Source organism: Coregonus clupeaformis, chromosome 18 (genome assembly GCF_020615455.1).
Source record: "Coregonus clupeaformis isolate EN_2021a chromosome 18, ASM2061545v1, whole genome shotgun sequence".
Taxonomy (NCBI): domain Eukaryota; kingdom Metazoa; phylum Chordata; class Actinopteri; order Salmoniformes; family Salmonidae; genus Coregonus; species Coregonus clupeaformis.
Genome location: NC_059209.1, coordinates 34219074 through 34235355, shown reverse-complemented (window position 1 = coordinate 34235355; position 16282 = coordinate 34219074). Strand labels below are relative to the sequence as shown.

The window sequence follows — 16282 nt, the reverse complement described above, 5'->3', positions numbered from 1 at the left end:
TACATTAAGGCTATAATAGAGACTATTCCATTAGGGGGGTTTACATTAAGGTCATAATAGAGACTATTCCATTAGGGGGGTTTATGTTAAGGTTATAATAGAGACTATTCCATTAGGGGGGTTTATGTTAAGGCTATAATCGAGACTATTCCATTAGGGGGGTTTACATTAAGGTTATAATAGAGACTATTCCATTAGGGGGGTTTACATTAAGGCTATAATAGAGACTATTCCATTAGGGGGGTTTACATTAAGGTTATAATAGAGACTATTCCATTAGGGGGGTTTACATTAAGGCTATAATAGAGACTATTCCATTAGGGGGGTTTACATTAAGGTTATAATAGAGACTATTCCATTAGGGGGGGTTTATGTTAAGGTTATAATAGAGACTATTCCATTAGGGGGTTTATGTTAAGGCTATAATCGAGACTATTCCATTAGGGGGTTTACATTAAGGTTATAATAGAGACTATTCCATTAGGGGGTTTACATTAAGGCTATAATAGAGACTATTCCATTAGGGGGTTTACATTAAGGTTATAATAGAGACTATTCCATTAGGGGGGTTTACATTAAGGCTATAATAGAGACTATTCCATTAGGGGGGGTTTACATTAAGGTTATAATAGAGACTATTCCATTAGGGGGTTTACATTAAGGCTATAATAGAGACTATTCCATTAGGGGGGGTTTATATTAAGGCTATAATAGATACTATTCCATTAGGGGGGTTTACATTAAGGCTATAATAGAGACTATTCCATTAGGGGGGGTTTACATTAAGGCTATAATAGAGACTATTCCATTAGGGGGGTTTACGTTAAGGTTATAATAGAGACTATTCCATTAGGGGGGTTTACGTTAAGGCTATAATAGAGACTATTCCATTAGGGGGGTTTACGTTAAGGTTATAATAGAGACTATTCCATTAGGGGGGTTTATGTTAAGGCTATAATCGAGACTATTCCATTAGGGGGGTTTACATTAAGGTTATAATAGAGACTATTCCATTAGGGGGGGGGGGTTTACATTAAGGCTATAATAGAGACTATTCCATTAGGGGGGGTTTACGTTAAGGCTATAATAGAGACTATTCCATTAGGGGGGTTTACATTAAGGTTATAATAGAGACTATTCCATTAGGGGGGGTTTACGTTAAGGCTATAATAGAGACTATTCCATTAGGGGGGGTTTACATTAAGGTTATAATAGAGACTATTCCATTAGGGGGGGTTTATGTTAAGGCTATAATAGAGACTATTCCATTAGGGGGGTTTACATTAAGGTTATAATAGAGACTATTCCATTAGGGGGGGTTTACGTTAAGGCTATAATAGAGACTATTCCATTAGGGGGGTTTATGTTAAGGTTATAATAGAGACTATTCCATTAGGGGGGTTTATGTTAAGGTTATAATAGAGTAAACATTATTATTTTCCCATCACTCACTCTCTTGATGATCCTATGGTGCTTTACGTAATGGGAGAGTACGCCTGCGTCCCAAATGAGACAATATAGTGCAATACATTTGAACAGAGTCCTATGGGCCCTGACCTAAATAGGGAATAGGGTGGCATTTGGGTCGCAACCTATGAGCATATTGCTGTGGTTATTAAGGGAAGTGAGTTAGAGAGCAATTATGTTTAATATTATTATATATTTTTTTATTTATTAACTTTTATTTATTAAGGGGAACCCAATTGAGACCAGTGTCTCATTTACAATGGCCCTGAGGACAAAAACTATGTCCATCAATACAACAACAAAGATACAAACTACAAGACAACTATAAATACATTCCATCAGGTTATTACAACAAGTTATAATAATCAATTGAAACAATTGCACACTTCAGTGAACACATTTAACAACAGAGTTTTAATCTGCCCTATCGGCACCAGGGAGTCCAGGTATAATTTATTTTGTAAGGTATTCTTTAACTGTGGTGTGTTAAAACTGAAGTCGGTTTTTACCAAACTTTGTGGAAACAAACGGGACCTCAAGAGTTAACCAACCCTGCGAACGGGTTTGGTATCTCATATTTTGATATTTCAACAGGGAAGTGAGATATGTTGGAAACTTGTGGAGCAGAGCTTTGTAAACAAAACAAGTGATCTACAGGATTTTAGTGAGGTCCAACCAACCTTCTGATACAGGATGCAGTGACAAGCATTCAAATCCTAAAAAGTACAGGCTTACATCATCCTCTGTCATTAGTATAGTTAATGTGGCCTTGGTCTAAAACCAAAACCCAACCCTCTCAGTTCATTAAAGGAGGGTTAATGGGCTCCTGTGATATCAGCTAGCCATAAAATGTTATATTATTTTGTAAACACTTGTCACGTTTAAATCCTCTCGTCTATAAATATCCCACACGGTAAACCACAGTATCCCACAGTTATAGAATATAGAGGCTGAACCCCAGTTATAGAATACAGAGGCTGAACCCCAGTTATAGAATATAGAGGCTGAACCCCAGTTATAGAATATAGAGGCTGAACCCCAGTTATAGAATATAGAAGCTGAACCCCAGTTATAGAATACAGAGGCTGAACCCCAGTTATAGAATACAGAGGCTGAACCCCAGTTATAGAATATAGAGGCTGAACCCCAGTTATAGAATACAGAGGCTGAACCCCAGTTATAGAATATAGAGGCTGAACCCCAGTTATAGAATACAGAGGCTGAACCCCAGTTATAGAATACAGAGGCTGAACCCCAGTTATAGAATATAGAGGCTGAACCCCAGTTATAGAATATAGAGGCTGAACCCCAGTTATAGAATACAGAGGCTGAACCCCAGTTATAGAATATAGAAGCTGAACCCCAGTTATAGAATACAGAGGCTGAACCCCAGTTATAGAATACAGAGGCTGAACCCCAGTTATAGAATATAGAGGCTGAACCCCAGTTATAGAGGCTGAACCCCAGTTATAGAATATAGAGGCTGAATCCCAGTTATAGAATATAGAGTTTGAACCCCAGTTATTTAATATAAAGGCTGAACCCCAGTTATTGAATATAGAGGCTGAGTGTTTTGAGGGTGTAGTCTGCCAGCTTACCTGGTAGGTGAGTGTGTGTGTGTGTGTGTGTGTACCTGGTATGCGTTGGAGGTGTTTCTCAGGTCAATGCTAGCGATGAGCCAGCTATCCGAAGGCTTGTCTGCGCTCCACAGTGTGTAGTCAAAGTTGTCTCCTTCCGGTCTGAGGTGCAGCTGCAGAGAGCCAGCACCAGTGATCTGGTAGACCAGCCTCAGACAGCTCCAGTCCAGCAGCTCTAATACTGGGCTCACTAGAACAGCCTTCTCCCTCCCATCAATGAAGGACGAGTCTGCCGTGATGAAACGCCCTGTGGAGAATGAGAGAGGAATACCAAAATAGTGTAGCTTGATATTGAAATCGTAAATCAATACTTAATATTATTATGTTAATTTCTTCTTTATTTTAAAAAAATATTTTGGTTTGATACAGAGTGGGTGTGTGTGTGTGTGTGTGTGTGTGTGTGTGTGTGTTTGTGTGGGTGAGTGTGTGTGTCTCTCTCTGTGTGTGTGTGTGTGTGTGTGTGTGTCTGTGTGTGTGTGTCTGTCTATGTGTGTCTCTGTGTGTTTGTGTGTGTGTGTGGGTGTCTGTGTGTCTGTCTGTGTCTGTCTGTCTGTCTGTCTGTCTGTCTGTCTGTGTGTGTGTGTGTGTGTGTGTGTGTGTGTGTGTGTGTGGTCATGTTGTGTAGTTATACAGTGTATCACCTAGTCTAAACAAAAAGGCTAAAATACCGTACAAGCACACCAAAACCTGACATCAGCATATGAAAGAAGCTGACTTCAATCAGAGAGTTAATCAGCTGAAATCAGCTATTAACCACAGAATGAGTTCATAGAGCATCAAGGACATTGAGTCATTAAGACGAACATAAAACTGTTGGTCGCCAACCAAGGAGGAAGATGGAAAAAACTCTCTGTCAAAGGGAAAGGGAGGTCAGACCAAACCAAAGCAATAGAGTCTGGAAACCAAAAAAAAACTAATGACCCTGGTCACCTTTTCCCCTGCACTGCACCGTGGGTGGTAAACTCACTGCACAGTGGGTGGTGGACTCACTGCACCGTGGGTGGTGGACTCACTGCACCGTGGGTGGTGGACTCACTGCACCGTGGGTGGTGGACTCACTGCACCGTGGGTGGTGGACTCACTGCACCGTGGGTGGTGGACTCACTGCACCGTGGGTGGTGGAGTCCGTAGGGAGGGAGAGAGAGGAAAGTAGTGGGGGACAGAAAGAGAGAGAGAGAGACAAGGAATAGGATTAAAATCCTATGGTTTTTAGGGTGAATAATAATAATAAAAATCCTCCTCTTCTTTAAACTGTTTAAAGACCGTTAATAGATAACAAGATCAATCTGGAGACTCTGGAGAGTCAACTCCTTGGCTAAACCCAAATGTTGATGAGCAATGGCAGGCTATGCTATGCATCATAAACCATGAGTATGGACTGGATTCTTCTGGTCTCTGTAGAGGAAGCAGATTATTATTATTATTTATTTAGGAAGCAGATCAGATGAGCCACATGTTCAACAAGCACCAACTGTAGATGATCCATATGGAGATGGCTACCGTACTGCTGTAGTGTGTTATAAGCAGCAAGTTGGCATGGAGACGGTTTTTGTCTATGGTATATTATTATAATGGCGTCCGTTACTCTGTCCACTTTTACGACCTGGAACAAACTATATGCTCTGACAGACAGACAGTGGACATGATTCCTTCCAGATGCCATGTGGACCATTTCTCTTTCAAGCCCCCTCTCTCTTCTGTCCTCTCCCAGTACTCCCCCATTTTTCAAAGCCCATCTCTCTTGTCCTCCCCCCTGTTTTTCTCCCTGTTTCAAACCCTATCTCTTTTCCTCTCTTCTGTACTCTAACCAAAACAATGCTCTTCCCCTGTCCCGATATCTCCTAATATAACACCAACAATCCTGAGTTAGACCCTTCCCCTGTCCCACAGACAGTCTCCTAACACCAACACTCCTGATGAAACCCTATTCCCTACACAGTGCACTACTTTTGACCAGGGAATGGGTTGCCATTTGGGTCTTCTCCTGCACCACATTCCCCTGACATCAACACTCCTGACTGAGATATACTGGTCTCCTCAGAAAAGGCCTCAGAGTGATCCTCTAACTGTAAACATCTCCACATGTTGGGGCCAAGGAGTAAATGAAGAGATATTGATACTGCAGTGTTCAAGCTGGACAACAGGAGATGGACTCTCTTGGAATAATAAACATCTTTGGTTCAGCGCTAAACTTTTCATTTTACCGTAACTGTTGTTTGTCATATTCTAGCATCTATTAAAAACAGTTTGAAATATGGAAATAATCACTGGATTGAATGTCTAAATCCTAAAGCTAAACACGTCTGTTTGGTTGGCTTGGGGCCTAATCCTAGTCTGTCTGACCAGAGCTGGCTGTGATGGACATGATGCGTATAATCCATTTAACCTGCTTATCTACAGACTACAAATGCCACAAAATTATGGTACCAATATTAGCATTTTTAGCACATCATGTTCAAATCATCCAAAAGTATCTAAAATGTATTGTGAAGCTCAACAAAGTCACTTAAATATGATTTGAACATGATGCACAAAAAATACTAATATCGGAACCATGATTTTGTGGCATTTGTGGCACAAATCCCATTGAAGTCATGGTAACAATATTAGCATTTTCGCACATCATGTTCGACTCATCTAAGTGACTTTGCTGGCATTCACAATACATTTGAGATACTTTCGGATGATTTGGACAAGATGCGCGAGAAATGCTAATATCGCTACCAGGACGGATGGGATTTGTGCCACAAATGCTAAAACGTTAGTATTTGGAAACAGTGCTAGGGAAACTAAACCAAAGCATGGATTGCTGTCAAACCTTGTCAATAGACTGCTTACAGGGTAAGGAAACCAATATGTCATGTTGTAATTTGGGTGGACTATCCCTTTAACACTCATTTTCTGCAGATAAACTGCATCTGGCCCTGAGCTCCTTAATACTAGGGTGAGAAAGGTAATTTGTTATGTGCTACAAGTGATACAAGAGAAAGGGGGATACCTAGTCTGTTGGTGGCAGGTAGCTTAGTGGTTAAGAGCGTTGTGCCAGTAACTGAAAGGTTGCTGGTTCTAATCCCTGAGCCGACTAGGTGAAAAACCTGTTGATGTGCCCTTGAGCAAGGCACTTAACCCTAATTGCTCTGGATAAGAGTGTCTGCTAAATGACTAAAAATGTAAAATATACAACTGAATGCATTCAACTGAAATGTGTCTTCCGCATTTAACCAACCCCTCTGAATCAGAGAGGTGCGGGGGGCTGCCTTAATTGACATCATTGGCGCCTGGGGAACAGCGGGTTAACTGCCTTGCTCAGGTGCAGAACGACAGATTTTACCTTGTCAGCTCGGGGATTCGATCCAGCAAACTTTCGGTTACTGGCCCAACGCTCCTACCCAGATAGAGTGCTGTGAAAAAGTATTTGCCCCCTTTCTAATTTTCTCTACTTTTGCATATTTGTGATACTGAATGTTATCAGATCTTCAACCAAAACCGAATATTAGATAAAGGGAACATAAGTGAACAAATAACACAACAATTACATATTTATTTCATAAACAAAGTTATTCAACACCCAATTCCCCTGTGTGAAAAAGTAATTGCCCCCTTACACTCAATAACTGGTTGTGCCACCTTTAGCTGCAATGACTCCAACCAAATGCTTCCTGTAGTTGTTGATCAGTCTCTCACGTCGCTGTGGAGGAATTTTGGCCCACTCTTCCATGCAGAACTGCTTTAACTCAGTGACGTGTGGGTTTTCAAGCATGAACTGCTCGTTTCAAGTCCTGGCACAACATCTCAATTGGGATTAGGTCTGGACTTTGACTAGGCCATTCCAAAACTTCCAATTTGTTGCTTTTTAGCAATTTTCATGTAGACTTGATTGTGTGTTTTGGATCATTGTCTTGCTGCATGACCCAGCTGCGCTTCAGCTTCAGCTCACAGACGGATGGTCTGACATTCTCCTGTAGAATTCTCTGATACAGAGCAGAATTCATGGTTCCTTCTATTAAGGCAAGTCGTCCAGGTCCTGAGGCAGCAAACCATTCCCAAACCATCACACCACCACCACCATGCTTGACCTTTGATATGATGTTCTTACTGTGGAATGCAGTGTTTGGTTTTCGGCAGACATAATGGGACCCATCTCGTCCAAAAAGTTGACTCAAGTTTGCCAAAAAGCACCTGGATGATCATCAAGACGTTCTATGGAAAGATGATTCAAAAGTATCACTTTTTGGACGACATGGTTCCAGTAATGCCTGGCGAAAACCAAACTCTGCATTCCACAGTAAGAACATCATACCAAAGGTCAAGCATGGTGGTGGTGGTGTGATGGTACAAGTACTCAGAAAAGCTACTCAATGGTGGTTGGAGGCTCCGTATGTCACGGTTTCGGCCGAGGCTGCTCCTCCTCCTTGTTCGGGCAGGCTTCGGCGGTCGTCGTCCCCGGAGTACTAGCTACCACCGTTCGATGTTTCATGTTTGTTTGGTTTTGTCTGTTTGTACACCTGTCCCTTGTTAGTGTTTGATTTGGTTTCCTATTTAGTTATCGTGTGTTGGGTCAGGTGTTATGTGTGATTGGTTATTGTCTAGCTGTTGCTCTCGTATTTACTCTCGTGTTTTGTTGTTTTCGAGAGTCCGCACTGTGTGCGCTATTGTCCTTTTACGCACGTTGTTGTTTGTGCGTAATTGGTATTTTGCCTCCCGGTTGGGTTGGCTGTTCGCCTGTGTGGTGCTGCCTTTATTTTTACTAAAGTCTGTTCACGAACGCCCGTGTTTCCTGCGCTTGATTTCCACACCGCATCTACACTCAGCTACTGACACCGTATGGAGGATGTGACGCAATTGCAGAGCCTCCGGAGGCTTGCATAAGCCAAATTGAGCTCCGTACCACATCGCCGAGCACCTCCCAAATTTTGTAACCATGCGGAGGGATAACGTTCATCTAGAAGCCAGAGACTCAGTAAATCTAACTGCATATAACTGTGATTATAACTGTGATTATAACTGTGTGTGTCTACACAATAGGTACAGCTTAGCCCAAAGGCCGGCAGATGGTGAGGGCGGCAGGTAGCTTAGTGGTTAAGAGCGTTGTGCCAGTAACCGAAAGGTCGCTGGTTCTAATCCCCGTGCCGATTAGGTGAAAAATATGTCGATGTGCCCTTGAGCAAGGCACTTAACTCTAATTGCTCCTGTAAGTTGCTCTGGATAAGAGTGTCCGCTAAATGACAAAAAAAATTAAAAAGAATGTGATATTGAGTCGTTTCATCTTACCGTCCAAACACATTGTATGCTGAAGGCAATACACTCGTATCCCCCGTGGACCGGTTCCTACCTAAAACCTTCTCCATTCAGGCTGCAAACGCATTCATTTCCTCTTTATCTAGATTTAGTGGTGAGAAGGCTGAAAGAAAACGGTGAAAATATGCATACATTCTTTATAAAACACAATTTTCCACCACCATGCTAGAGTGACTATGTTCTAACAGCTCCTATGAGTCATTCTCTCGCTCTAAAAACCTAAACTAATACACCTGAAGGATCGACCGGAACGGACACCAACCCACCTACAGACCCATGGCCGGGTTTCCCGATGGAATTTAGGCTTACGAATGTTTGAAGACTGTTTTAACGATGCATCGTTCCTACAATGGCCGAAGATGTAACATGCGTTTCCCAAAACGCAGAGAGAACGCTCGCTAAGTGCGTTGTTGGAGCATGTGTCAATACATCTAACAACAAACTTAGCTGTCTGTAAATAACAAGCGTTTTCAAGCGCAGCGCAGAAATGTAACGATGCTCCTACGAAGGGTTCTAACGATGAACTTTGCCTTAAAGGAGAAGTTTACCCAAAATCCAGAAACTCCCATGTGATTCCACAGCAACGCTGGATTAGACAGGGGCCAGGCCCCCGAAAACGAAGACGAATAAAGAAAAGACTGTGGTATTCCAAGATGGATGTCATCTGAGTTAATGGATATGGTTGTGATGTGAAGCCAAGAGGATGATAGGACATCATGGCAGTCTTATGAAGAAAGAATACATCAAATGAAAGATTAAAGAAAGGATGATTTTCCTTAATCTTTGTCCTCCTTTCACAGACTGACCACCCAGAGGGACACAGATTATTCTCTGTCTCGATAGAGTGGTCCCTAACAGTCATGGTCCGGTTTCCCAAAAGCATCTTAAACGAGAAGTTTACCCAAAGTTCTGAAACTCCCAAGTGATTCGATACATTTAAACTATACTGAACAAAATATAAATGCAACAAGATTTTACTGAGTTACAGTTCATTAAAGGAAATCAGTCAATTGAAATAAATTCATTAGGCCCAAATCTGTGGATTTCACGACTGGGAATACAGATATGCATCTGTTGGTCACAGATACCTTAAAAAAGGTAGGGAAAACCAGTCAGTATCTGAAATGGATCAGAACACCAGTCAGTATCTGGAGTGACTCGGTTTCTTTTTCTTTTTTGGTAAGCCGGGCCTGGCCCCTGTCTGATCCAGCGTTGCTGTGGAAACCAAACAGAAAACACAGCCGTCGCGGCCAAGTCTTTTGGTTTTATGGCTGTATTTACCGACCCAGTGGGAGGAACGAAACCGCCGGCCCGCCCATCGCGATTCACAAGCCACTGAGTCCGACATCACCAAGGTTGTGTCGGTTCGCCGTCAGGGGATTGTAGTTTCATGTTTGACAGTTATTCCATTCTCTCGGCTACATGCTCTGCTCTGTTTTCTGTCAGCCAGGGACTGCTCTTGTAATGCCTCAGCCGTTCAGTGTGAAGTGAAGGCTTTTGTTCTTCAACCACTTGAAAGCCTAAACCCTGCTGGATGTCTCCTGGCAGGGTTAACAGATTATGGGCCCACCCAGCACTTCCCAGAGACACACTACAACTGCATCCCAAATGGCACATGCAGCCGATAGTGTCAGTCAGGCCATCTGGTTTGGCAAGCAGCGATGGCACAGAGACGGTAGGCTATAACACCAACACTTATTTTTAGAGGGGGTAATGTAAACTCCAGAGACAGATTATTATAAACCAGGAGCCATTGTTGTTGGAGGCTGCTTTCTGTCCTCAAGAGCTGCAGAGAGAGAGAGCCCAGAGACTAATGTAATGTAATGTTCAGAGTTGTCCAGTGGGAAACAGAAAGCCTGCTGGGAGTGGAGTCGTACTGTAGAGAATGTGTGGCTTGGCATCAGGAGCTGGTGGTGACATACAGTACATCTCTCAGCTCAACTGCTTGTTTAACTCTCTCTCTCTCTTTCCTTCTCTCTCTCTCTCTCTCTCTCTCTCTCTCTCTCTCTCTCTCTCTCTCTCTCTCTCTCTCTCTCTCTCTCTCTCTCTCTCTCTCTCTCTCTCTCTTTCCTTCTCTCTCTCTCTCTCTCTCTCTTTCCTTCTCTCTCTCTCTCTCTCTCTCTCTCTCTCTCTCTCTCTCTCTCTCTCCCTCCCTCTCTCTCTCCCTCTCTCTCTCTCCGTCTCTGTATCCCCCCTCTCTCTCCCTGTCTCTGTATCCCCCCCTCTCTCTCTCCCTGTCTGTCCCCCCCCCACCTCTCTCTCTCTCTCTCAATGTCTCTATATTCCCCTCCCCCCTCTCTCTCTTTCACCAGACAGTTTTTTCTGTTTGGCTGAACTTATTCAGTAATTAGCCTTAGAGACCATTAGCAAACCTTTCCATTGATAGCTGGCCATTACTAACTCTGGTTTGAAAGACGTTTATGAAAAGTAACACAGTGCCAGAAGTGGTCTCTCTCCAATCAGTGTCCCTCAAATAATGGACTGGTCCTACTTTATGAAGTCTAAACGTGTTCATCTCCCTATAGGCCAACTGGATGAATGGACATAATTGAAATTATGTGTCTGTCTCACCCTTCTACACATATTCATCTCTGTATCTTCCCATCTTTCATCTCTCTCTCTCCCTCTCTCTCTCTCTCTCTCTCCCTCTCTCTCCCCATCTCTCTCCCTCTCTCTCTCTCTCCCTCTCTCTCCCCATCTCTCTCCCTCTCTCTCCCCCTCTCTCTCTCTCTCTCTCTCTCTCTCCCTCTCTCTCTCTCTCCCCCTCTCTCTCTCTCTCACTACCCCCTCTGTGTATTTTTTGTTCTCCCCCATCCCTCTTAAAGAGGCCCTCCTAATGTAACCAGTCATGCATAAAGAGTAGTATGGACAGACAGACAGACACATTGTATATACATGCTGCTCTGACCTTAGACATATTTACCATCTATTCTGTATATAGTCCTGAGAACGTAAATGTAGCCCTGCAAAATCTCAAAACATGTTAATATCAATGAAGACAACCTGCAACTGAAGGGCAGAATGCCTTTTCTCCCAGCCCAGCCCTTCCAATTCTATATTTTATTTGTGCATTTTGTGTACAGCATTGACTACATAGTAAGTGAGTTAGTTGTCCAACCTTCCTCATTCCTGGTCCATCTGGCATAGGCAAGGTCGGAGGTGTAATCGCAGGTACCCGTATCGAAGCTGCAGGACCCGGGTAACAGCAGCTGCTGCTGCGACCCAACAAGCACAGGGACTGGAGGACAAGGAGAAGCAGAACAAGATTTACAGCTATACAGCTTATGGTACAAGTAGGCAATTGGCTTACTGCAAAAGGTGTGGGCTTCTGTTTTATATCATGCACACAGCATGGAATCAGAACTTGGAGAGGAAATAAAATAGGCTATGTGGCACGGATAGGGCCAACATTTGAGTGTCAGAAAAATACCGGTGCAACTTCTTTGATTAACTTTGAAATAATATCAACAACAAAAAAAGGCTGCAACTTACCCAGAAAAGCGAGATGGTAAATGCTGTTCATATTAAGACTGCAGCGAGGCAGAGAGATGAGAGTACTCGCGCGCAACTCGTTAACTCCTCACTCGCAGATTCCAGAGGGAATACCACCACCATACAGCGGGATCTATCTTCTTAACTGCAAATGCCCGGAACAGTGAAGCTCGTCTACAGTTCAAGTTCAGCCACCAACTCTCACAGCAACAGGGCACGAGCAGTGGCTCAGCTGTTACCGGTCACGTTACCGGTCCGTTTACTTAATCCGACTTGGAAAGACACTTGGCACGCGGGCGGGAGAGGTGGACAGAAGAGAGGAGGAGATGAGAGTGAGGAAGCGCCTGACAGTAATGCAGTCCAGATTCTAACGGCTAGTGGACGCATCTCCACATGGAATCTGTGTAGGCTACTCCGCCTTCTGCATCTCTTCTCCTCCTGGATGAAATCACAGGCATTCCACCACATTTTACATTTTTAGTCATTTAGCAGACGCTCTTATCTAGAGCGACTTACAGTTAAGTGAGTGCATACATTTTTCATACAGCTCCGGCCCAAATAACCCCCTCCTTTCAGAAATAGCCATACTTTATGTCACTCTTCATTAAGTTGTATAGATACCACGTAGTTACATGTAACCTCATTTTATTTATTAGTATAATTCCATGTAATTGCTTAGGATATGTTCAGCCTCTGAGAGTAACATTGACATATACATTGACACGGTGACTGAGTTCATCAGGAAGAGTACAGGGGATGTTGTTCCCACTGTTACTATTAAAACCTACCCAAACCAGAAACCGTGGATAGATGGCAGCATTCGCGCAAAACGTATAGCGCACACCACCGCATTTAACCATGGCAAGGTGACTGGGAATATGGTCGAATACAAACAGTGTAGTGATTCCCTCCGTAAGGCAATCAAACAGGCAAAAGGTCAGTACAGAGACAAAGTGGAGTTGCAATTCAACGGCTCAGACACCAGACGTATGTGGCAGGGTCTACAGACAATCACGGATTACAAAGGGAAAACCAGCCATGTCACGGACACCGACGTCTCCCAGACAAGCTTAACACCTTCTTCACCCGCTTTGAGGATAACACAGTGCCACCGACGCGGCCCGCTCGCAAGGATTGTGGGCTATCATTCTCCATGGCTGAGGTGAGTAAGACATTTAAGCTTGTTAACCCTCGCAAGGCTGCTGGCACAGACGGCATCCCTAGCCGCATCCTCAGAGCATGCGCAGACCTGCTGGCTGGAGTGTTTACTGATATATTCAATCTCTCCCTATCCCAGTCTGCTGTCCCCACTTGCTTCAAGATGTCCACCATTGTTCCTGTACCCAAGAAAACAAACGAAGCTGAACTAAATGACTATCGCCCCCTAGCACTCATTTCTGTCATAATGAAGTGCTTTGAGAGGCTAGATAATGATCATATCACCTCTACCGTACCTGACACCCTAGACCCACTTCAATTTGCTTACCACCCCAATAGATACACAGACGATGCAATCGCCATTGCACTGCACACTGCCCTATTCTATCTGGACAAGAGGAATACCTATGTAAGAATGCTGTTCATTGACTATAGCTCAGTTTTCAACACCATAGTACCCTCCAAGCTCATCATTAAGCTCGGGACCTGGGTCTGAACCCCGCCCTGTGCAACTGGGTCCTGGACTTCCTGACGGGCCGCCCCCAGGTGGTGAAGGTAGGAAACAACACATCCACTTCGCTGATCCTCAACACAGGGGCCCCACAAGGGTGCGTGCTCAGCCCCTTCCTGTACTCCCTGTTCACCCATGACTGCGTGGCCACACAGGCCTCCAACTCAATCATCAAGTTTGCAGACGACACAACAGTAATAGGCCTGATTACTAACAACCGCAGGGCTCTCCAGAGGGTGGTGCGGTCTGCCCAACGCATCACCGGGGTACACTGCCTGCCCTCCAGGACACCTACAGCACCCGATGTCACAGGAAGGCCAAAAAGATCATCAAGGACATCAACCACCTGAGCCGCGGCCTGTTCACCCCGCTATCATCCAGAAGGCGAGGTCAGTACAGGTGCATCAAAGCTGGGACAGATAGACTGAAAAACTGCTTTTATCTCAAGGCCATCAGACTGTTAAATAGCCATCACTAGCCGGCTACCACCCGGTTACTCAACCCTGCACCTTAGAGGCTTCTGCCCTATATACATAGATATGGAATCACTGGTCACTTTAATAATGGAACACTAGTCACTTTAATAATGTTTACATTCTGCTTTACTCATCTCATATGTATATACTGTATTCTATTCTACTGTGTTTTAGTCAATGCCACGCCGACATTGCTCGTCCTAATATTTATATATTTCTTAATTCTATTCTTTTACTTTTAGATTTGTGTGCTGTTCTAAATTGTTAGATACTACTGCACTGTTGGAGCTAGGAACACAAGCATTTCGCTACACCCGCAATAACATCTGCTAGATATGTGGATGTGACCAATACCATTTGATTTGATTTGATTTGATAACTAGGCTATTTGGAAACTATTTGGAAAACATTTGTCAGGTTCCCCTTTGCAATTTAAACATTTAAACATCCTTTATTATCCCATGTTGTTATTTAAGTCCTGTTCTAGTCTAGACTGTAATTGTATAGTATATTGTTCATTCAGTAACAGACAGCGATACTGTATGTCCTTCTTCAAGGAACATTTTGGTTTCTGGAAATGGAAAAAATTTGCTGGGCAGGTTGCTCACAGAGAGAGACATTGGTATTTACCCAGGAAAATGTTAAGCCATGGCCGTGGACCGATGTTTAATTTTTCTCTCACTTAAACTCACTTCTGCCATGTTCCTGTCCTGTCTTTGAGCTTCTGAAAGATCTGTGGGCCTTTTTCAGTAACACTTCAATGTCTGTCAGTTTGTTTTTGTAAGAAACAAGTGATGAATCAGTGTCCTTGGTGTCTGTCTCTGCCCGCCTGTCTGTCTGTCTGGTCTATCTGTCTGTCTGTCTGTCTGTCTGTCTGTCCGTCTGTCTGTCTGTCTGTCTGTCTGTCTGTCTGTCTGTCTGTCTGTCTGTCTGTCTGTCTGTCTGTCTGTCCGTCTGTCTGTTTGTCTGTCTATCTGTCTGTCTCTGCCTGCCTGTCTGTCTATCTGCCCATCTGTCTGTCTATCTGTCTGTCTATCTGCCCGTCTGTCTGGTCTATCTGTCTGTCTGTCTGTCTGCCCGCCTGTCTATCTGTCTGTCCGTCTCTTTGTCTCTGTGTACATATCCATGTGTCACTCTGTACATCTAACTGTTGTTGTACAGTATGTGGTGTTGTAGTTGTCTGCCTGCCTGTAGTACCCAGTGCCCAGTACTGTCCCAGTTAGAGAGAGGTAATGTCTGCCTGCCTGTAGTACCCAGTGTCCAGTACTGTCCCAGTTAGAGAGAGGTAATGTCTGCCTGCCTGTAGTACCCAGTGGCCAGTACTGTCCCAGTTAGAGAGAGGTAATGTCTGCCTTCCTGTAGTACCCAGTGTCCAGTACTGTCCCAGTTAGAGAGAGGTAATGTCTGCCTGCCTGTAGTACCCAGTGCCCAGTACTGTCCCAGTTAGAGAGAGGTAATGTCTGCCTGCCTGTAGTACCCAGTGTCCAGTACTGTCCTAGTTAGAGAGAGGTAATGTCTGCCTGCCTGTAGTACCCAGTGGCCAGTACTGTCCCAGTTAGAGAGAGGTAATGTCTGCCTGCCTGTAGTACCCAGTGTCCAGTACTGTCCCAGTTAGAGAGAGGTAATGTCTGCCTGCCTGTAGTACCCAGTGGCCAGTACTGTCCCAGTTAGAGAGAGGTAATGTCTGCCTGCCTGTAGTACCCAGTGGCCAGTACTGTCCCAGTTAGAGAGAGGTAATGTCTGCCTGCCTGTAGTACCCAGTGTCCAGTACTGTCCCAGTTAGAGAGAGGTAATGTCTGCCTGCCTGTAGTACCCAGTGCCCAGTACTGTCCCAGTTAGAGAGAGGTAATGTCTGTCTGCCTGTAGTACCCAGTGGCCAGTACTGTCCCAGTTAGAGAGAGGTAATGTCTGCCTGCCTGTAGTACCCAGTGGCCAGTACTGTCCCAGTTAGAGAGAGGTAATGTCTGCCTGCCTGTAGTACCCAGTGTCCAGTACTGTCCCAGTTAGAGAGAGGTAATGTCTGCCTGCCTGTAGTACCCAGTGCCCAGTACTGTCCCAGTTAGAGAGAGGTAATGTCTGCCTGCCTGTAGTACCCAGTGCCCAGTACTGTCCCAGTTAGAGAGAGGTAATGTCTGCCTGCCTGTAGTACCCAGTGGCCAGTACTGTCCCAGTTAGAGAGAGGTAATGTCTGCCTGCCTGTAGTACCCAGTGGCCAGTACTGTCCCAGTTAGAGAGAGGTAATG

The 16282-nt window shown here is 44.3% G+C and overlaps 1 protein-coding gene across 1 annotated transcript in view; it reads right to left on the bottom strand.

Annotated features, from left to right (window-relative positions):
* LOC121530721 (MAM domain-containing protein 2) overlaps positions 1-12312 on the bottom strand; it is a 33823-nt gene extending 21511 nt beyond the window's left edge. The window contains exons 1-3 of the mRNA XM_041835913.2: positions 11895-12312; positions 11521-11640; positions 3101-3351 (exon numbers count right to left, since the gene is read on the bottom strand). Coding sequence (XP_041691847.1) covers positions 3101-3351; positions 11521-11640; positions 11895-11925 — 402 coding nt within the window. The 5' untranslated portion in view covers positions 11926-12312. The remainder of the gene's footprint in view (positions 1-3100; positions 3352-11520; positions 11641-11894) is intronic.
* Positions 12313-16282: the final 3970 nt, after the last annotated feature.